Source organism: Asterias amurensis, chromosome 19 (genome assembly GCF_032118995.1).
Source record: "Asterias amurensis chromosome 19, ASM3211899v1".
NCBI lineage: Eukaryota > Metazoa > Echinodermata > Asteroidea > Forcipulatida > Asteriidae > Asterias > Asterias amurensis.
The window spans coordinates 8018282-8041675 of record NC_092666.1 but is presented as its reverse complement, the minus strand read 5'-3'; the positions used below and the strand labels follow the sequence as shown (position 1 = coordinate 8041675).

General features: G+C 36.6%; 1 protein-coding gene across 2 annotated transcripts in view; it reads right to left on the bottom strand.

Annotated features, from left to right (window-relative positions):
• Positions 1-748: 748 nt before the first annotated feature.
• LOC139951334 (roundabout homolog 2-like) overlaps positions 749-23394 on the bottom strand; it is a 286406-nt gene continuing 263760 nt past the window's right edge. For both annotated transcript variants that reach the window (XM_071950186.1, XM_071950187.1), the window contains 14 exons: positions 21994-22106; positions 21118-21337; positions 19893-20186; positions 18807-18968; positions 17922-17958; positions 17047-17147; positions 13336-13495; positions 11739-12040; positions 11233-11298; positions 9385-10056; positions 8325-8429; positions 7259-7441; positions 5860-5976; positions 749-4925 (listed from right to left, as the gene is read on the bottom strand). In XM_071950186.1, the coding sequence (XP_071806287.1) occupies positions 4708-4925; positions 5860-5976; positions 7259-7441; positions 8325-8429; positions 9385-10056; positions 11233-11298; positions 11739-12040; positions 13336-13495; positions 17047-17147; positions 17922-17958; positions 18807-18968; positions 19893-20186; positions 21118-21337; positions 21994-22106 (2750 nt within the window). In that variant the 3' untranslated portion in view covers positions 749-4707. The remainder of the gene's footprint in view (positions 4926-5859; positions 5977-7258; positions 7442-8324; positions 8430-9384; positions 10057-11232; positions 11299-11738; positions 12041-13335; positions 13496-17046; positions 17148-17921; positions 17959-18806; positions 18969-19892; positions 20187-21117; positions 21338-21993; positions 22107-23394) is intronic.

The window sequence follows — 23394 nt, the reverse complement described above, 5'->3', positions numbered from 1 at the left end:
TATCATGATGCTTGCGTTTTACCCTTTGACAGGCTTTATTTCTACTTCATATAAGATATAATGCATATTAATGATTAACATTATGCATCGCTGCTAGATGTCCCATTGGTCCTATCCAGCATTACTTACTAATAGTGAATAGATAAACCATTGATCATATTTTGAATTATGGCTGTGACTCTCTTGCTTGCTGAAGAGGAAAATCAAAATGGCAGTCTGTGACTTTCAAAATACCCTAGTGAATACGTCATTAATGCTTGGACGCACACAGTCCTGATAACAATGATTTAAATGAAGGGAAGACAAGCAATTGAAACATGTTTCATAGACCATTGATTCTGGGGATCGATAGCTCATTAATTACTTAAATCAAAAACAAGAAATATCCTCGGCAAACATTCGGACATCTTATAAAGATTGTTTTCTAATGTCTTCCTAATGCTTATTGTGTGTCATGGAGAGTGATGTATTCAAGATGTGTACCAAAACTCAATTGAGATGCTAAAAGTGAACCACAAAATGGTTAATCAGATAATATTTGTCCGGCACAGGAAATCAGTCAAAGGTGTCTTGATAATAATAATAATAATAATAATAATAATAATAATAATAATAATAATAATAATAATAATAATAATAATAATAATAATAATAATAATAATAATAATAATAATAATAATAATAATAATAATAATAATAATAATAATAATAATAATAATAATAATAATAATAATAATAATAATAATAATAATAATAATAATAATAATAATAATAATAATAATAATAATAATAATAATAATAATAATAACGGTTTTTATATAGGGCTTTTTCACAGGTTGTCTCAAAGCGCTTCCGACATTATTACCCCTGGTCACTGGGCCTTACATCATTCCTTAAACCATCTCAGCTCCCTGAGGAGTATACAGCCTGTGCAACATTAATATGCGCTACATGGCTAACCCAATCAAAAGAACCATCTCTGCCCTCACAGGTACCCATTTACCCCTGGGTGGAGAGAAGCAATTATAGTTAAGTGTCTTGCTCAGGGACACAAGTGTCACGACCTGAATTCGAACCCACACTCTGCTGAACATGAGTTAGGTGCGCTTATCCACTCGGCCACGACACCCCTAAATATTCTGCCTGGAAACCTTGTGTTATGCTTATAGCCAATACAATCAGCCTTTTGTTGTCACATGTTACCAAGTATGAACAGCTCACACTACTGTCAAGGCGGTCATCCAGTTGGAATGTTCAAAAGAAAATAATAATAATAATCGTCAGTGAGATATTAAATTGCCAAGTATTTAAAAAATGTCTCAAAAGGAACAATTAAAATCAAATGATTGTGGAACAATTGGTAGTGCAATCAGTTTCAATTCATTGTGATGTTTCTAACCTTAAGATTGTTAACAAAACATAGCAATGATGGCATCTTATTATTTAAGTAACAACAGACCTAGGTAACAATGACGCCACATTGTTCATCTCTTTGCATATCAAATGGAAAACCATTGTGTCTCTGCACAGCTGTCTGTCCCAGTAACAGCACTTAAAGGCACCGGACACTATTGGTAATTACTCAAAATAATTGTTGGCAGAAAAACTTACTTGGTAACAAGCAGTGGAGAGCTGTTGATAGTATAAAACATTGTGAGAAATGGCTCCCTCTGAAGTAACGTAGTTTTCGAGAAAGAAGTTATACTACTAAAATATTTGAATTTGATTTGTAGACCTCAGAATTACATTTTGATGTCCCGAAACCAAGCATCTGAAAGCACACAACTTCATGTGACAAGGGTTTATTTCTTCCATTATTATCTCAATCGAGTTCAAATTTTCACAGGTTTGTTATTTTATGCATATGTTGAGATACACCAAGTGAGAAGACTGGTGTTTGACAATCACCAATAGTGTCCCAATTCCCAATAGTGTCCAGTGTCTTTAAGCAATGCAAAACAAACTGCGATGTCCTCAGTTCCAACACATCTCATAAATTCTTACTAAAGTAGGCCTATCTATTAATTTACAGAATTTTCATCCAACCATGTACAGTTCCTATTGCCCAAATGGTTAGCATTGTGATTGAGTACACCCTTTTAAAAGACAAGTAGCACTAGTTAACTTAACATGGCTTATTGAATGAATAGGACATCCTATTTCCATTTGTGTTCAAAGTTATTGCTTTGTCTTAAGTACATATACAGAAATATACAGTCGTTTTTTGCTTAAATACAATCCTAGGAATAATTATCTTAATGTGTTCATGAAAGAGCGCTAAAAATTTTGGCATTATTTGCATTGATGTCACCAGTGCACAAAGACAAAGAAAAACCCTGAAATTGATTGTCCCATTTTTTGTTTTACATCAGTGTGATCAGAGGCTATACCTTTCCATACTGCTTCTAATTATGACAAAGTTTCTCAGCAATTAAATATATTGCTTAAGTGCATCTGAAAGCACACAACTTCATGTGACAAGGGGTTATTTCTTCCATTATTATCCAAATTATCTCAATTGAGTTCAAATTTTCACAGGTTTGTTATTTTATGCATATGTTGAGATACACCAAGTGAGAAGACTGGTCTTTGACAATTACCAATAGTGTCCAATGTCTTTAATACAAGTTTATAAATTAAGATCAACACCTTTGAACGTTGCCTTAGTGATAAATATGATGCACATAGAAATGAACAAAGAATTGTATTACCGAAACTATAGGGAAGTTTTGTCAAAAGTCAAAAGCAGTACATAATTTTGACATAATGTGACACAGCAATGTAATGAGATTTGCCATCAAGTAAGCATTGCTTTAGAAATAAAACATTTGTATTAATTTAGGCCTGGAGTAAGTCTGTTGACAGGTTTGAATAAAAACACATTGTGTAAGCAGACATGGGAAGATAGTCTACCAACAATTTTGACAATTTGGGAAGATTGTTGTGAAGTACGTGAAGTCTGGGACATCGAGACCTTTTCCTCAGAAACATTTATATCTGCTCTGTATACATACTTTATGACATTTCACTTTTCGAGTGAAAACCTGGAAGCTTTTAACCAAGACAGAAAGATTTATGTTATCAAGCCACCTTATCTGTCAGAAGGAAAACGTTTTCTAAGTAAAACAAGAGCACAACCAGATGGAGCTTTTAGCTTTAATTTAGGTTGTAAAAGTCATAATTGATACTTGTATAAACCTCTAGTGCTGGAGTATTCGTACTTTGTACTGGAAAAGTACTGTCATCATAAAAAACTGTATGGCAACAAAACATGAAATGTCAACATAACCAGTGATTTACCAGTATCATCCAATTCAAATAAAATCTAACCATGATGTTTGAATTATTCATGAGATGGTAATGATTTCTTTTCAATTTTCTGATATCCCAAATATAACAAAACATTTGTTACGAAATTTAAAAACACAAAAATATATATACTTTTTTTTCTTTTAGTCTGCAAGATTTTGAAATTGATTGGCAAGTTACAAATATCGATCATGTTTAACAGTTAATGCTAGTAAAATAGTGTTAATTCATAACAATCATGGTTGGTTATCTCGCCTACTATAAATTATCAGGGCCGCTAAAAAGTCCAATGGAAACAGCTCCCTGCAGTAAACCTACCGCGACCACGCTGTAAAATGCTTTGCAAACATCGCAGAATATAAGTCCAGGTGGGAACGCATGGTAGGATTACACCAAAGCCAGTTGTGTTAATTTTCATACAATACAAAACCACTTGAGTGAATGGTAGTTGAGTCAGTACAGTTGAAGCACTCACCATTACTATTATGATATCAAATTGATCAGCCAATTACAGGGATACTAATGAGTGACTTTATTGATTACAGAATGGGACCAATAATTTGTTACAAAAGCCGAGCTGTATTTGCTTGATAATAATCAATAGATCCAGACTACGCCTGTAGTAATGATCTGAAATGTAGGCTTGTATACAATGATATTTATACGTTCATCTAAGCCGGTAAATTCTACTCCATTTTCTACATAAGGTAAGTCCACCAGCAATTCAATGCTCCTGTTTTTAAACCACAGCACAGACTCGAAAGTTTGAAACAGTTTGAAGCTGTGTGTATTGGAAAAAGATTTCTGTTTGATCTATGGTTTTAAATGAATTGGGTTTGGTGGACTAAAACATTGTACCCCAGAGGTAGAAAAGTTGCCATAATTCCAACATTATTCAAAGTACTGGACATCTCTTTGGTTACAAGGTTCGCTTGATATCATCTGATTAAATGCAAGACTTTTCTCATTGTACAGCCATCTTGATTTCCTCAATTCGGTGTAAGGCCATCTCAACGGCGTCTTCGGCTAGAGCTAGAGCTATGGCTAGATCTGACAGTGTTAAAAAATAGACAGACGCGCACAATCTAGCCAGAGCTGTAGCCAAAGTCGCTGTTTCGGACATGGCCTAACCAAACCAAGGCTGGAAGGGAAACTAGTCTGGTCACCTTTACAGAAATTAAAGTTACCATTATCTTTGTAATAATATGACAACGATGGCTGTAGTCTGATAAAAGTCATGACAGTATTAAAGCTCAGCTACTTCATTTCCTAACATATGCAGCTCTTATCTGTACATGTAAGCTCCGGTTAAGTCAGGACAATAATATTTAAACACGATGGGCTTTTCAAAAAAATAATATCTGAAATATATGATCAAACTCTTAATTAATTAAATAATTATACTTTTAAAGTTTCCTTTTTCTCCAGAGCAAATGCCATAGGATTAGCCGTGACCGTGAGGCCCATATCGTTGGTATCTTGCAGGATCAGTTGATCTTTTTTAACACTGTTTTGTTTGTCTCGATGCTGTCTTGTTCCGATGGGTAACGTAGGATGAGTTGAAGCTGTATTCATTGATGGTCTGTGCGGATTCTCACCTACTCTCTTTATTCCACCTGTACACAAAGATCATAACATGGTAAGCTTTAAAGGCAGTGGACACTATTGGTAATAACTCAAAATAATTATTAGCATAAAAACTTACTTGGTAACGAGTAATGGGGAGAGGTGGATAGTATAAAACATTTTGAGAATCGGCTCCCTCTGAAGAATAATAGTTTTCAAAAAAGAAGTAATTTTCCACGAATTTGATTTTGAGACCTCAGAATTAATTTTTGAGGTCTTGAAATCAAGCATCTGAAAGCACTCAAGGACAAGGGTGTTTTTTCTTTCATTATTATCTCGCAACTTCGACGACTAAATGAGCTCAAATTTTCACAGGTTCGTTACTTTATGTATATGTTGAGATACACCATATGAGAAGACTGGTCTTTAACAATTACCCTTCTTTAAAGGGTTTGGGTACTTTTTTTCTTTTTCTTTTTGTAGTTTTTTTTTGTAGTGTGAATTTTTTATCAAGGGAACAGAAAAACAAAAAAGCACTTTCTTCAACCCCCATATGGACATCAAGCTCACATCATGTTCCTCTCTCAAAATTAATGGCAGAGTGTCTTAGAGGCACTGGATACTTTTGGTTAATTGTTTGCATAAAAACATACTTGGCAATGGAGAGCTGTTGTTAGTACAAAACTATGGGAGAAACGGCTCCCTCTGATGTAATGTACTTTTTGAGAATGAGGTTATTTCTCATTTAAAATGTAACAGACTACCAAGCCTCAAAGCACACAGATTTTTGCAACAAAGGTGTTTATCCTTTCATTTCTCTCTTGCAATTTCGACGACCAATTGAGTCCAAGTTTTCCTAGATTTGTTATTTTCTGCGTATGTTGGTATACACCAACAGTTTGACAATTTCCAAATGTATTCAGTGCCTATATAATGACTGAAGTTCAGAGTGTTAATGTACACATGATCATCTTTTTAAAATACCTTGGTTGCCATGTCGATGACTGTGTTCATGAGAACCATAGTGTCCAGAATTACTTCCATCCATGCCATTAGTGCCAGCTTTCGGTGTGACCAAACCTCTCCTACTGTGCTTTTTACCTGAATAGAACATATCAAACCAATCATGATTCAAAACTACATTATACGCTCATTTGATAATACACCAATTGACCCAATTCACCTGACGTCATCATCAGAATAATATTGGATGCACCATATTGGTGGGCAATTACACTGTGCGTTATTCAGTCGAGGGCGCATTTTAGGCGACGCTGCATTTACACGCAAACCTATGTGTGCACCAAAATGGTAAGCGTGGCGCAGTCGCCGTAGGTGACGTGCATGCAAGGGGTCATAAATCATACACCGATATGTACGTAATAAAGGTAAAGTATACCTCTGGGTTTTTTGGGGCAGCATGCAAATATTTAAAACCTACATACATGTGGAAATACACAATAAAACTAACCCATGAAATCTTTATTTAAAAAGGTGCTCGCGTTTTAGAGATATTGCCGAAAATCAGGAACCAATATGACCACCTTTTTGTTATCAACTCTCAATATGTGTTTATGGCTGCATAGCAAACAAATTATTAAAAGCAGTTTAGTTACAACCAACCATTGCTTTGTGCTATTTTTGCTGTATGGATTATACCTTTCACTGTACTTTCATTTCATCAATCAACATTGTTATTGTTATAAACTTATACTGATTAATTTATATTATAAAGGGTCCAGGCTCTGTATAAGCCTAGGCTTTTTCCTCGTGCCCTCCTCTTATCACCCTTTGTTCCTTTTTCGTGTATGTTTTATTATTATTTATTGTGATATTTGGAAATTAAACAAACAAACAAAACAAACCAACAAACAAACACAGGAAGAACAATCTCGGGAGTCCAACCCAACTCTGAACAATCATATCCTGTCTACATGACTTCAAATTCACTTCCTTATTGAGACAGAGGACAAAACAGAAAAGTGAAAACAAAGGGTCTCCAAGACTAGGGTGCAAAGTCTAAGGGAGGTGCTTGAGTAAATAATAATAATAATAATAATAATAACCAGATTTGTATAGCGCCATTCCATCTAGATCATGGCGCTCAGCAACAACAGGCAATGAAAAACAAAAATAATTAAAAAGTAACTGGGGACAGGTGGATTTTTAAGTGGTTTTTGAATGACGAAACAGTGTCCAGTGTTCTGATGCGAGATGGTATACTGTTCCACAGTTTCTGGCCGGCAGTGAGTTGTGAAGGCTTTGTCCGTGTTTGTGTTTTTGGACCTGTGTTCCGACAGCAGCGTACAGGGGCAAACAAAACATGTCTCCACAGGGATGCAGAAAAATACACCATTAGTGTGAAAATGTGAATTGATTTTACCTGCTCGTGGATCTGTGACCGTGGAGCCCACAACATTCATTCCAGAACTCTGGGCTGCTGCTGCTACTGCACTAGCAAAATCAGCATCAGTAAAGAATGAACCATCGGAACTTTCACTAACACTGCTATGACGACCACTGCTAGAACTACCATTCATTGATGACCAGGATCCAAGCATAGCATCTACAAGTCAATCATATCAAATAATGTACTACAATCAATGTAGTTGTCTTTTATAGACCTTTATCACGTAGTGGTCATCTTGATTTTACTCCATTCCAACTTATTATAACCAAGTGGAGGCTGGACGAAATAATAGTCTTGTGGCATGTTTGCGCAATGAAGTACATCTATTACTGTTATTGGAAACAGGGAAACTGGGAACATGACCAACATGGTGACATAGTGACTGATACACTTTGTCTATTGACCGTTGGCTATTTCCATTCAGTAAAATAGTTACATAAAGCACACAATAATTCACTAATACGTCTCAGTCATAATGATTGTAGTATAAATGCACTGAAAAACTATTGGTAATTACTAAAAATAAAAATTATTAAAAGTTACTTGGTAACAGTTAAGCAATGGGGAGCTGTTGTGTGAAATGGCTCCCTCTGAAGTAACGTTGTTTTTGAGGAATATGTAACTTCTCACTCAAATATTAAAAGACTTCAGGCTGCCTTTTATAAAAGTATCTTAAAGCACACAATTTTTGCAACAAGGTTGGTTTCTTTCTTTCATTATTTTCTTTTGCAACTTCGATGACCAATCAAGTCCAAATTTTCACAGATTTGTTATTTTATGCATATGTTGGGATACACCAAGTGGAAATAGACCTTAAGCACATGACATCATTTCAGTAGGGCGCCCTCACCTAGAGGTAAAAAAGCGGTTGTTCAGTGGCCAATCCTGTGCGCCAAGTGTACAAATCTGTGCGTTTCGACTGTTTTACCTCTAAGATGGCAGCTTGATGACGTCAATGCATCAGGTCTATACTGGTCTTTGACAATCACCAAATGTCTACAGTGCCTAATAAGTTACTTAAGCAATAAGTCGATCTTACCTGTGCAGTTGCTCTCAGACTCTACATCGGTCTCTAAATCATCTCTAACTGGAAGATCCATTTCTGATAAGCAGAGTGACTGTGGCTGATAGACCGGCTCATCCTCTGTTTATGCGACAAACAATCACAACAATAAACAACAACCCTAACACCTCATACATTTAATGACAAAATGTTTTTAAAACTATCACCCAAAAATTTGCTTAGCGTGAAATTTCTTCTTTGATAATAACAGGACTACCAACCAAATGTCCATTTGTTGCATATTGCTTGCTACTGGTATTCAGCTGTTGTTTGCTTATCCTGAAAATCACGTGGAAATTTGGTTGGTAATCCTGTTTTTATGAAGGCAAAAATGTCATGCTAAGCAAATTTGTGTGCTTAGCAGCTCTATGAAATTTTGCCCTGATCCTAGGTAGGCCTGGATGTCTTTGAGAAAGTACTAGTACTGGTCATTAATACCACTGTCAACTGTGACCACGCACTTTCTACTACTTGGAAACAGTTCAAGTAGGATTTCACACTTAGCATGATGGAAATATAACTAAGAGAGGTTTGCGGTAACACCATGTGGATATCTCTTTTGAGTAATGTTGATTCTGAGAAGGTCCGGTGGTTATTGACTCAACATTTTGATTGGTGTGCTCTGATCGTCTTCAGGAGATGAAGATCAGAGCATACTGATACAACTCAAACTTTGAGTCGTTAACCGCCGGTTCATTTCAGAACCACCACTCCTCAAAAGATATTTACAAAGTGTTACCGCAATCTCTCGTTCTAATATTTTGTATGTAATAACTTACACCCGATGATTTCTAATTTTTCAGAAAGCTTGTGGGGTGCACTCTCAAATACATTATGGATACCAAGAACAAAACAAAAAAAGGGAAGAGAAAGGGTATCCGTAGGGAAATTCTAAAGACTGGGGCGCACCACAGTGTGTACAGTTTATTGGAAAATCTTAAGTACAAGGACAAAGGGAAAAAACAAAATGCATATTTGAGAATTTGCGTACGTTGGTTACGATGGATGTAATACTTGAATTTCACTATGTAATTACCTATTACTGGTCTTGTCCTCACAGGAGACATAGGAGCATAGTCATTATCAGACAGTATCTCACTCTGTGACATGTCATCATTAAACTCCAATAACTCTTTTCCAAGCTGCTCATGTCTTGGATCCTCAAATAACCGCTTTGTTGCTAAACAGGATCCCCCTGGATGTAACTGAGTAGCCTCTGTGGGTCTATCAGGTACATCGTGACGGGATTGCTGCATACGATCTGCAGGGGAACCACTCCTATTGTTGCCTAGTTTATTAGGCAATGAGTTTGTTGGTTGGGGTCTATGTGATGCATGGTTATCGTATGGTACTCCCCCAGGGTAGGTGTGATGAGAGTCATTGTTGGGGTATGCTGGAGTCATTGAGTGATGTTGTCTTATAGGTGGGGCTGGTGCTGTGTCCATATGTGGATGCATTCTAGATGAACAACACTTCCCATCCATGTGCCCATTAGTAGGAGCATGTGAGCAGGGTGGTGCTTGATTCATATGTGCATTAGTAGTAGGCGCGTGTGAGCAGGGTGCTAGGCAGGGTGTAGTGCCAGTAGGTGAGTCGATGTCAGTTGGAGGTTGTTCAGGAGGTGGGGGCAGTAACTCAGTCCAGTTGCGTGCAGGTTGTTGTTTGGAGCCTCCTCTATGGCGGTTTTTCTTCCTACTTCCCCTGTCCCCTACAAGATAAAATCAGATCAATTATTTGTCATAATTGTTGGCATAAAAACTAACTTGGTATTACAAGCAATGGAGAGCTGATGGTAGTATAACAGGGCCCAATTTCATAGAGCTGCTTAAGCACAAAATTTTGCTTAAGCAAAAAAATACTTGCTTAAGAAAATCAGATTACCGGCCAAGACTCCACTCAATTGTTATGCTAAGTAAACAACAGCTAAATACCAGTCACAAGCAATGTACATGGCATGAAATTTTGGCCAGTAACATGTGTAAAATAAGTGAGCTATTTTCGTGCTTAAGCAAATTTTTTGCTTAAGCTGCTCTATGAAATTGGGCCCTGATTTGTATGAAACGGCTGCCTCTGAAGCAATGAAATTTTTGAGAAAGATGTATTTTATTCACTCAAATAATGAAAGACATCAGGCCTGAAGCATTTTTATTAGGCAGAGGAATAAAAAGCACACAAATTTGTTAAACAAGAATGTTTTTCTTACATTATTCTCTTGCAACTTCTATGACCAATTGTAACTTTCTTAGATTTGTTATTTAATGCATATGTTGGGATACACCAAGTGAGAAAACTGGTCTCTGACAATTACCAATAGTGTCCAATGCCTTTAAGCACACTTGGTTGACATATCTGCATCTGTTAAGTACTGTACAAACGCCTTGTGTGGCTATCCCGTACATATCGTGCGATGCAAGGAGACGATTCACATTAATTTTTGTTACATTTATGTAGACCAGCCAACTTGATTTCAAAGCCGTTGGACACTTTCGGTAAACAGTATTATCCAAGGCCCACACTTCGTGTATCACAACTTAAATATAAAATAACAAACCTGTGAAAATTTAGGCTCAATCGGTCGTCGGAGTCGGGAGAAATAAAACGGCAAAACCCACCCTATTTTTCTGCATGTTTCGCTGTGTCATGACATGTATTTAAAATAAATCCGTAATTCTCGATATCGAGAATTGATATTGTTTTAATGAGTTCTCAAAAAGTAAAGCATTTCGTGGAATAATATTTCAAGACAAGTCTTTCACCATTACCTTCTGTAAACCCTGTAAGTTATTTGTAAATCTGTGAACTTTTACATAACAATTACATAACAAATCCAGCACAACTCTTATAGTGTTGATGCTTTGTGGACTGATGGAGTCATTATACATACCTGCTGAGCTAGCTCCTGAATCACTCGGCAAACTCGGACAATCAGAAGCACTTGGCATACTACCATCTACAGAGTAAAAGAAAAAAATATCCACATTCAACAGATATGAAAAAAGGCTCAGTTTAGGCATCCAGATTGCAATTTTGATTTAGTTTCAATAATCTCTTCATGAAAACTGCAATTAAAAAATTTAAAAAATGTATGTTATTTGTAATGAATTGTTTTTGTAATCAGTAAATAACCTCGAGTGTTTCTAAAAGTGCACAACAACTTTCACTTTTTTAAAGGAAAAACAACTTGTTTGCGGTAACACCATGTGTGTATCTACTTGCCAGGAAGGGTGTGTATCAGAAAGAGTTTGTTCTTTAGAGAAATGTCTTTCTATATTCTACTGTCGCAAAATAGATTTATCGGATTGTTCGGGAGACTTGTAAACTGTGAAGAAATAAATAAACTTGAACTGAAATTGAAGAAACAAATGTTTTCTTCATAAAGTGTGCACTAACCTCGTTTGGGCACAGCAGGTGGTCCAGAACCGCTGCTGCTATACGCAACATTCTCCAGTCCAGAACGACTTGTTTTTCTGACTCCGGTCGGTTGGGTATTATACCCAGAGCCTGAGTTAGAGCTGCTGTCACTACATTTCTGTCTCCTGGCTGCATACTCTCTGATGTTAGGAGGCAATACCAGGGTAGCAGAGGCGTAGGGCTCAGTGTCATGGATACAGAGTAAATGAGGCGCTCTAGGGTAACTACCCTGACAACAAGGTGTGTGTAATTCACTCTCCACAACGGCATATTCAGGACTCCTAATGGGTCAATCATAATAGCTAATCAATTAGCAATAATACTTGCACTCAATACAGGTAATCAATTAGCAATAATACTTGCAATCGATACAGGTAATCAATTAGCAATAATACTTGCAATCAATACAGGTAATCAATTAGCAATAATACTTGCACTCGATACAGGTAATCAATTAGCAATAATACCTGCACTCAATACAGGTAATCAATTAGCAATAATACCTGCACTCAATACAGGTGATCAATCAGCAATAATACTTGCACTCAATACAGGTAATCAATCAGCAATAATACTTGCACTCAATACAGATAAATTAGCAAAAATACTTGCACTCGATACAGGCAATCAATTAGCAAAAATACTTGCACTCGATACAGGCAATCAACTAGCAATAATACTTGCACTCGATACAGGCAATCAATTAGCAATAATACTTGCACATTACAAATATACATATACATGTAATAAGATAGAAGTAACAGAAGTGTGTAGAGTGCTTCAAACATACCTCTTACCAGCTTTATATAAAAGCTAAAATTTTAACATTTTATCAACATTGTTGTGTTTTACCCTTTCAACGATAATAATTTATTCATTTATTATGCGCAAGTTCCATAAAAAATATGTACAGATGCGCATCACAATAGTAAAAAAGTACAGATGACAACAACTATTTATGAATATTTAAAAAATGGTATGTACACTGAAATTTGTTATGGGAACAAACAATCTCTTTGTGATTTTACCACCGTACCCCTCACTTATTGTGACAAGGAAAAATTTGTTGACTCGATCTGGCAGACTAGTAAACGAAAGGATATGACTCGCCTGCCGCTTTTAAATGAAATTTTTCAAAAGTCAGTGATTTTAAAAAGTCTCAAATGAAAATAAAAGACAGAAGAGTCCCTGAATAATAGAATCTGAGTAACTGTCGTGGCCGAGCGGTGGCCGAGCGGTTAAGAGCACCGAACTCAAGCTCAGGTGTTTCTGTTCAGCAGAGTGTGGGTCCGAATCCTGGTCATGACACTTGTGTTCTTGAGCAAGACACTTTACTAAAATTGCTTCTCTCCACCCAGGGGTATGGATACCTGTGAGGGCAGAGATGGTTCTTGTGATTGATTAGCTTAGTGCGCTACATTTTGGTTTAAGGAATGATTTAAGGCCCAGTGACCAGGGGTAATTATGTTGAAGTGCCATGAGCGTCACTACGTGACGGACCTGAGCGCTATATAAGAAGCCACTATTATTATTGTTATTATTATCATTATTTGTGAACAATGAGTTGTCTACACACCCTCTCTGCCTGGGAATGGAGCCTTGAAATGTAGACAGCGTAGGATTAGAAGCATCAAAGTTACTACTGCGCTGACTCTCTGCTAGCTGAGACATGTTAGCGTCCTTACACTCAATTTGACAGTCAGTTGTAGCTAATGTTTGTTTACACATCTCAGGATCTGCAACCCAACATAAAAAGCTCAATTATAATTAGGAAGAAATACTATAAATAAGTAGTAAACTTGTGGGTACAACCATGTGTTAGTCTCTTTTATGTGAGTGTTGGCTCTGAGAAGAGCCGGTGTGGTCTCATTGTTTCTCTGCTCGCCTTCAGGAGAATTATATAATTATATACAAGTCAGATTTTTTGATTTACGCATGTACATCATTTCATCTAAATGAGAGGAACAGTTTCAACAGTTGATAAATTAAAAACAAATTATTTTTACAGATGACCTCGTTTTTAACATTGAGTCTGTAACAGAGGTTCAAATAATAACAAACAGAAATATTCTCAATACAAGTAGATTATAGTCACACCATTTCTTTTAGAAAGCAGAATAGTTTGTGTATGCAACCTGCTCTGGCAAAAATCTCTGTCAAATTTACCATTGTCAATCTTAAAATGTTCATATTTTGTCATTTTAGCATGAGATGAGCTTGCCACACATTCTCAAATATTATTGTAATCCTCAAACTGACTGAAGCTGGACAAAGTGTCAGTCAAAAAAATTTCATGAATTGCATTTTAAATAATATATTGTGTGATTTGTGCTGATTTTTTTTGTCAGAGCAGGTTCCATATTTAAGTTAGTGGTCAGGAAGTTATAAGTTAGAATACACCAATGTAGCATCGCACTTATACACAGAAGTTGGGTAAATAAAATTTGTTTCCATTGATCATTTCCATTGAAGTTATTTAGTTACAGGTTAGGCTCATTTTAAAATTCTGCAAAATAAATGATAGTTTAGTACACATGATTAGTAGAGGCTTCTATATCAATCATGTTGCAATATTAGACTATCTCAATGACTCCCCTATGCCCATATTTATTTTAACTGCGTGAGGGCGCTCTCAATAGTATTTCTTATCACTTCCTTTAAAGGGCTTATTGTCCGTGATGGATATGATGTCTGTGGTTGTTATGTGTTCCAGTCATTAATAACTGTTTTGGGAAATGATACAAATAGATTTGAGAGCGACACCAAGCAGTAAAAAATACAGCGCATTTTATTTGTTTTGTTTTTTGGGGGTCAAACATGATGTTTTAAACCTCGCAAGTCATTTGTGTTTCCTTTCAAAAGCAAGGTCTTTTATCAAACTTGCAGGTCAATGTCAGGCTATGTTGTTTGGAAATGAGTTTCAACACCTCTTCCAAAGCAAGTGTAATTCCACTTTCTAACATATGATGACATTTTCACAAAGGAGCACACTTCAAATAGTTATGGAACTAGATGGGTATTTTTAATGCAACAGTTTTAAAATGTGAATAAAAACCTCTACACAACCGGCATCAAGCAAAGATTGCAACTTAAATGAAATGAAATGAAATGAAATGAAATTAACAGGCATTTTCAACTTAATTGTTTTAAGCAAATCATGCATGCAATTAAAGCTTAATGTCAATTACATTGTGCAGCATATTGAAGAATTGTTTAATAGCTTTTCATTCTTAGCGTCATACAGTCATGCATTGGTTAAATAGCAAACAAAACATGCTGAAGTATTAACTCATAAAGCACACCCTTATCATGCAAAGTTAGAATGTAACTTTGCCACTTTGTAAAGTCATTCCAATGTATCTCTTGATTAAAACAACCACAATGGTGTTATAGTCAACAAGGTTGTTTAACTGTTTTTTGATGATCAAATTGTGTTATTTTTTATAAAGTTTATACTAGTTTTCCTCAGTATGTTTACTTGTAGTATATACTGCATTTTTGTGAATGTTATTGTCTTGGCCGAATAAATAATAATAATAATAATGAGCAGCTTGAGATGCTCAGGGGTTCAATATTAAAGGCACTGTGCACCTTTGGTAATTGTCAAAGACCAGTCTTCTCACTTGGTGTATCCCATCATAAGCATAAAGTAACAAGCCTGTGAAAGTTTGGGCTCTATCGGTCATCGAAGTTGCGAGAAAATGATGACAGAAAAAACACCCTTGTTGGACGAATTTGTGTGCTTTCAGATAGGAATAAAAGACTTCTAGCTAGAAGTATTTTATTATTTTAGTGAGAAATTACCTCTTTCTCAAAAACAACGTTACTTCAGAGGGAGTCGTTTCCCACAATGTTTTGTACTACCAACAGCTCTCCAATGCTCGTTACCAAGTCAGTTTTTAAGTTAATATTTGTTTTGAGTAATTACCAAACGTGTACCTTCCCTTTAACACAAATAAACAACTTCTTCAAAAATCCATGGAAGTTTTTGTAGCCAGTGAAAGCGAACATCGGTATTTAGTAATAGTTTTTGGGGAAACAAGTAGACAAACATGCTACATTTGGCAGGAGGAACGTCAACAAATTCACTTCATGCTTTGGGATTGGAACAACTAAAGAGTAAGATGACTTTTACATTATTTTATAATGCCAACAAAATTTTATGCCCCTAATTTTTCTTTTGCATCTTGCATTAAAATACCATTATCTTGGCTAGTAAGCAGTTTGCAACAGCTAAGTTTATTTCCAACATTTTCTCATGAGTAATTTATATGGAGAATAATGAGTCTACAAATCAGTGCCCTCTGACTTGAAATCAATTTAAGTCCCAGTTTCACTTAAAACTAGTTGGTAAGACACTGCTCTAGAATTGCAAGGGTCGTGGGTTCGAATCCGAATCCACCCGAGTAACATGCCTGTGATATTTTTTCACAGGACTCGGGGAAGTACTGAGTATACAGTGCTAACACACATCGGTGTATGGGTAAAAACCAACATTAATATTCTTTAAAACCGATGCAAATTTAACATCTATTATAAAACATTGCCCTTTTATTTGTTTCTCTGTAAAGAAAGAATGTTCGGAAACTTCTCAACTTTTGACAATTGCACTTTGAACACCCAGCAGGGTGGATATGTGCACACTACGAGTCTTTATTAATTATTATTATCATTATTCACTGTGTAAAAAAAAAGTAACTCATAAATATATTTTGAGTAATATCAACATCCATCCATAAGCCATGCTTTATATAAGGGAGTAGGTTAGACAACACCCAGTTCAGACAGGCGCTCCAGAGTCACGCCGAACCAAATAGACTAGGAGCGACTCTGGGTTGACCCTATTAAATTTTGGTTTTAGACAGGCGAACTTAATATAACATTTACATTAGGTTTGGCTCATGACAAGATTGACGTCTGAAACCAAGGCGCTCCAGAGTCGTGTCGATCGACTGCAACAGTCGATCGTTCAACTTCTAGCAAACCCAGTCTCTCCTAACTGTTTCAGACGTCGAACTTTTCATGTACTTAATTCAGAATTTGGTTCGGCGCGACTCTGGAGCGCCCGTCTGAAACAAGTGTAAGAGTATTTCATGCCATAGCAGGGAGGGGGAGGGTAGGAGTGAGGTGTGGGATTAGTGAATGTTACATGAAGTGAGCGCACCGTTAGCATGGTACCAGCTTGCACCTGTGCCCCAGTTAGGGAAAAAGTAGTTGGTTTTTTCCAAGGTATCGCTGAGTGAGCTATTTGCATGAGAGCAAGTAGTCATGCATCCAGGATGGTTACCGTGTCCATCGCTAGCCGTAGTATGAAGCCAGGATTGAGTCTCTGCCCAGGCTTGGCTATTACTCTGGTTGATCGCCGTAGTTCCAGGACCAACGCCACCACTGCAATCAAACCATACACATATTGATTGGTCATTCATCTTGGATATCGGAAATACTGCAGTTATAGGAACATTATAGAATTAGTAAGCAGAAGAAAAAAACGTCCAAGAACACAAAACATAAAACTTACACAGCCTTGAAATATTTCTGACTGAAATGTCATATTAGATGAGAAATAAATGAAAACTAATTTCCCGTTTGGAGTTAATTGCTCAGTGAGCGTTTTATTTAAACAAAATAATCGATGTCAAGCAAAATGTCACCAGCAATAGGCTATATTAATCGCCAACAATTATTGCATCAATTGCCAGAAATGCCATCAATCGCCAGAAATAAATCAATTGCCCAAATTGATCAATTGACATGAGATATATTAATTCCCAGAAATTTATAAGTTCCGAGAATTCCCCCGCCACCAAATGCATCAAGAGTAGAGGGGGAAGTTCCCACTAACACATGGTTAGATACAACAGATTTTCTCTTTAATACTACATCCTCAAGGACTGAAGGGGGGTAACCCTGTTTCAGCCCCAGGAGTAGGTGGCACCGGCCCCTGGAAAGAAAAAGTTGATTGTAGCCCACACCTTTAAGTGGCCTTCAGGCCTTGTGTGCCTGGAGACTTGCATACAAACATTTTAGAAAACCAAAAATCTTGGCATAATGAGAACAGTGAGCGAGTCCTGGGACTTTCAGTAAAATGAAAATTTAAGGAATTGAGTATCTGTGTTCAAAGACTGTCTCAACTACTCAACCAATGAAATAAAAACTACTTACATATTCTGCATCACACCAGTATCTTTGCCAATGGAAGCTGTAGTTTGAAAAGAACACATTTATAAATGAAACAAATATATACAAACTATTTTTTTTTTAATGATACCTTTAATTGGGTGTCCCCACTTGACCCAACCACACACTTTCTATACACAAATTAGTGCAATAAATAACAGGCGTTTAGTATGTTTTTTTGTTTGTTAAGCTTTTGTGTGATGGGAAAAAAATAAAATAAAAGAACACCGAACTAATAAAAAAAGACTATTTTAAAAACTCAACTAATGCATCAAGAAACAAAACTGTTAACATAATCAATGAGGGAAACAGTTGAAGACAGAGAATAGACTCTAAAATGTAGATTCATGACTACAATGTTCTCGCCTTCGCCTTCACAAATCAAACTTAGTCCCATCCCTTGCATAAAATACTGTATGTTTCAGCGATTTGAGATGCCCCTCGGTATAAAGTGCTAAATAAATATCGACTATTATAATGAGTAGGGTAGATGGCCTTAACTTTCGATCCAAACCGGACCTTCATCAGAGGCATAAAACAAGTACAGACAAATACACATCCATTGATAGAAAAAAGGGGGGAATTATTTTTATGTTCAATTCCATTCAATTCAATTTAAAGTACATTTATTTTTCATGTCGACAATACCAATTAAGCATACAGTGGAAAACAAATATCGATGAGTATAATTATGAAGGACGAATGCCAGATAATTTAACAGTAATACAATGTATACAAATTTGCAGATATTAACTACAGAAATTAACGTGCTAGTCAACATGCAGAAGAAAAAGTTTAAGCATTCTATCCACTAATCTACGCTAAACTACATCTATCCACAACTCCTCCATTCTCCTTAGCTAATTATACCTTTAGTAATGTTTGATGACTGCTTCTGTTTCTGTCTCCTTCTCCATAACCAAGCAGTAATAAAGATGATAGTAATCAACATGAGGCTAGCCAGGGTAGCAATAAACCATGGCTGAGATACAATCATCGTTATACTCCCCCCAAGATCATCGGTTATCAACACTACAAGAAAACAAAACACAATCAATATTATAAGTTATCACACAAGCGCGAGTGGAATACGGAAAAATATAGCGCTTCTGCGTCTCATATCCGAAGGCCGAGTTGGTTATGGGACACTATATTTTCCGTATTTCCACGAGCGCGCGTGTGATAACGTATTTATCTTCAAGCAAACTTGGTGCATGACATAGAACACACAAGACGCAGGTAGTGATATTAGCCGTGCAATATAGGTTTTTATCACCACTCCATTCTGCGAACCTGATTGGAGGATTAGCGCGTACTTGAAGATAAATTATATGAACATTGAGGCAATTGGAGACTTTGGAACAATTGGTGGTAGAAAACTTGTCTTGCTTCAAATTCTTCAACAGCGAGTAGATTTCTCAAAATCTGGACACCTTTGGTAATAGACTGTGCAAGTCTCGCGCAGATTTGAACTTCCTGGACCATTGTGGTCCCAACCTTATGGAGTTAATAAATTAAAGCAAAGATTTGATTCACACAAAAAAAAGTTCTTCAGTTGTCGTGTTTTCTCGCTCCGGTGCGCGCGAGACTTGCACAGTCCATTGTCAAAGACCAGTTTTCTCAACATATGCAAATTAAGACTCAATTGGTAATAACAGTTGCAAGAGAATAGTGAAAGAAAAAACACCCTTGTTGCAAAGATTAAATGTGCTTTTAGATGCCTACTGAAAAAGACTTCAGGCTTGAAGTCTTTTAGGCTATCAGATTCAAAAATTTGAGTGAGAAATGATCTCTTGCTCAAAACCTACATAGCTTCAGAGGGAGCTGTTTCTTATACAATGTTTTATACTGTCAATAGCTCTCCCTTGCTCAATACCAAATAAGTTTTTATTGTAGAATTATTTTGAGTAATTACCAATAGTGTCCAGTGCCTTAAGGCAACAACTGAATAATTACCTGGAGGAACTCTGACAGTAATTTCAGTACTGTTCGGTCCGGATCCTGCAGTTGTGAATGCAGATACCATAACTCTGTATGCCTTGCCTTGGTCCAGCCCCGTCACCATTGCACTACTGCTCATATTACCCGCCACAACATTCTTGTGTTGATCCGAGCTATTTCCCAAGACGTAGACATTGTAACCAGCAAGTATACCAGGAACCATGTGTACAGGGGGAGGAAGCCAACCCACTAGAATGGCTGATGAACCATTACTCTCCCCAAACACGCTCCTTGGAGCTGAGTAAGGAACTGTAGAAATAAAACGAAATACAATAAATGTAGGTCTTTCAGAACTGAGAAGTCTCCCGAACACCCGAACAATCTACTCCGCGGCAGTAGAATTAAGCAAGACAGTTCTCTAAGAACAAACTCTACCTGGCAAGTAGATACACACACATGGTGTTACCGCAAACCAAATATATATTCAATGATATTGACGTGATACAAAAATCCAAGTTGTTTATTTCGGATAAAACACTAACACATATTGTTTGTCCACAGACTTCTGGATGTTTATTTGTGTGGTTTTTTTTTTTGCTTTAACTTCTACTACCGCAAGGTAGATTTTCCGTGTTCAGGAGACTTCTTATTTCTAAAACTAACTGCACTGCCTTTTAAACTACTACCTCGGCGGAAGGTAGAAAATCGTCGGGACTACTACTTTTGCTTTCGAGGGGACTTTTACTTTTTGATTTAGTTAGATAGAGTGTCTACTCTAACAGCTTTTGACTTTAGACTTCACTCTTCAGTGGTTGTCAACAAATCAGGAAGAATTCATCCTCAACCAACCTACACCTGCCAAGCGTTTCAGAATGTCATTCCTGCCTAATACTTGCGACTATTCAACTCCAAATTCAAAAGATAATCCACTGCTTTTGTTCCGTTTCTGTTTTTCCTGGTTTGCTTGCCGCATCACTGGCAAAAATTATCGCGATAAAAACCATAATATCACAATATTTTTTCATGATAGTTATCGCCCAAAAATACTTTTTGCAAATAACGCATTTTCCGTCTATAGTACAGGGACATGTAAATAGACACTTACTGAAGAATGACCCTAATATCGTTATTTGGAGATCTTTATCGTTTATGCACACTGGACAACAATTTTCATGTTTTTTTTTTCCAACGTGATGTTTATAATCAACTGAATTGAATTTGAAGTAAGAAATGTATTTACCATCAGGTCCAGTCTTAGCAATGACAACTCTACTCTCCTGCCCTGTGTATTGTCCTTTATAGGGTGTAATAGTCACTGCATACTGAGTCCATGGAGTTAAATCAGTCAGTAACTGGGACCGAGCTGACTCTGTGTCCATGGTTATGGTATTGGACCAATTCACTTCCAGTGATTGGATTCTAATGTGGTAACCACTGATGTATGCCGTATGTCTGTTCACCTGAAAATAACATCAAAAGATAAATAATGTTTATTAAAAATGCAAACATGGCGGCCAAAAAGCCGAATTGCGGATGCATGTATACAGAGAGTAAAAAATACAACAATTATTACTAAAAGTCTATTAAAATTTGAGAAAAAAAGCATTAAAGGCAGTGGACACTATTGGTAATTACTCAAAATAATTATTAGCATAAAACCTTACTAGGTAACGAGTCATGGGGACAGGGTGGTAGTATAAAAAATTCCACAAATTTGATTTTGAGACCTCAGATTTAGAATTTGAGGTCACGAAATCAAGCATCCGAAAGCACACATCTTCGTGTGACAAGGGTGTTTTTTCTTTCATTATTATCTCGCAACTTCGACGACCGATTGAGCTGAAATTTTCACAGGTTTGTTTTTTTATGCATATGTTGAGATACAGCAAGTGAGAAGACTGTTCTTTGACAACTACCAATAGCGTCCAGTGTCTTTAAAGTTAAACCATGGTTAATAATAGCGAAGTAATATCAAAGTCTTATGAAGTTGCAGATCAAAGTCTTTCATGATCATTATCGTTTTCGTTATCGCTGCAGTGTGACTCGGCCTTAGCTCATCATTCTGACAAAACAAAGTTTCGAATGCGTTACAATTTTGTCCACATTTTGTACATACCTGCCAAGTAACCTGTAGTGTTGTAGAATCCAATGCCTCTACAGACTGTATACTAATCCCACATGTGTCTAGCTTATTCTGTAATACACTGCTACCTGGCCTGATCACAACATCTGAAAAGAAGAAACAAATTGCAATGTTGGTCTGATATAACCAGGCATGTGAGTAACTATCCATGAAAAAAAAGAGGAAAAAAGAAAACCGGGCAAGAAAAAAAGAGGAAAATATAATATTCCAATACTTTTATGCACAGAAAGTGAAGAAAAAAAAGAGGAAAATATAATATTCCAATACTTTTGTGCACAGAAAGTGAAGAAAAAAAAGAGGAAAATCAAAACCAAAACAGAGGAAATCAGCTGTAAAGAGGAAGTCTCAAATGCCTGTATCACTTCGTTCACAGGCAATAAAAATGCACATTGAAATACTAAATACAACAACTGAGTCAGCAAAAAGTTTTGCTAGTCATCAAAACATACCCGAGACAGTAATTGTATCATAAATATAAATAGAAAGAAAAGAGTTTTGACTCGGTCTTAAACGACCGTGCCAAACAGTGCAGGGTAGTGGCCGTGCCACTTTATCACACCCCTTTCTGCCCCAGCCGGTTTTGAACAGCTGTTTAAGATCCCATCGCCACTCTTGTATACCCTTTTTGTAACGTAAGTGCTGTATGTGTCCGTAAGAAACAGCCAAGTGAGAACACTCAGTGAGGCAAGTTTCAAAGCCAATTCATGTACAAGAAATAGAGAATTCACAACAACTTGTAAGATTGATGAAGAATATCAATTATGCTTTCATTATTTTTCTTAACATCCTCAACATCAACATCTTCCATTGGTCACCTGCTCCAACCCTTCACATCAAAATGTCACACAAACCAATTCTCTCCACTATTAATCATAACTTGATATCAATTCTAATGCTTTAATTCCATTGCATTGTATCATTTTACCCCAAACTGATGAGGCATATGTTTCTATGGAAAAATGATTCCATTAATTATTCCATCTCAAGGGAGGCTATTAGTGTCAATCCGAACACTACACTGGTGAGACTATGGGGGGGGGGGCAAGTGGTTTCAAATCTGGACTTCTGAGATGAAATATTTCCAGAGTAAAAAGTTACATGACATACCATGATAATTACAATGTTTAACAAAATATTCTTTTCATTTTTATGAACACAGTGCGTTTGTTTTTACACTAACATCAGAATATTGTACCAAAAAAAAAGAAGAAGTAAATGGCACAACAACAAGGCTGAAAAGGGGCCAGTTTAAAGCCATTATACACTCTCGGTCACTCTCGGTAAACAGTGTTGTCCAAGTCCCACACTTCATGTATCACAACTTACTAATATACCTGTGAAAATTTAGGCTCAATCGGTCATCGGAGTCCCGAG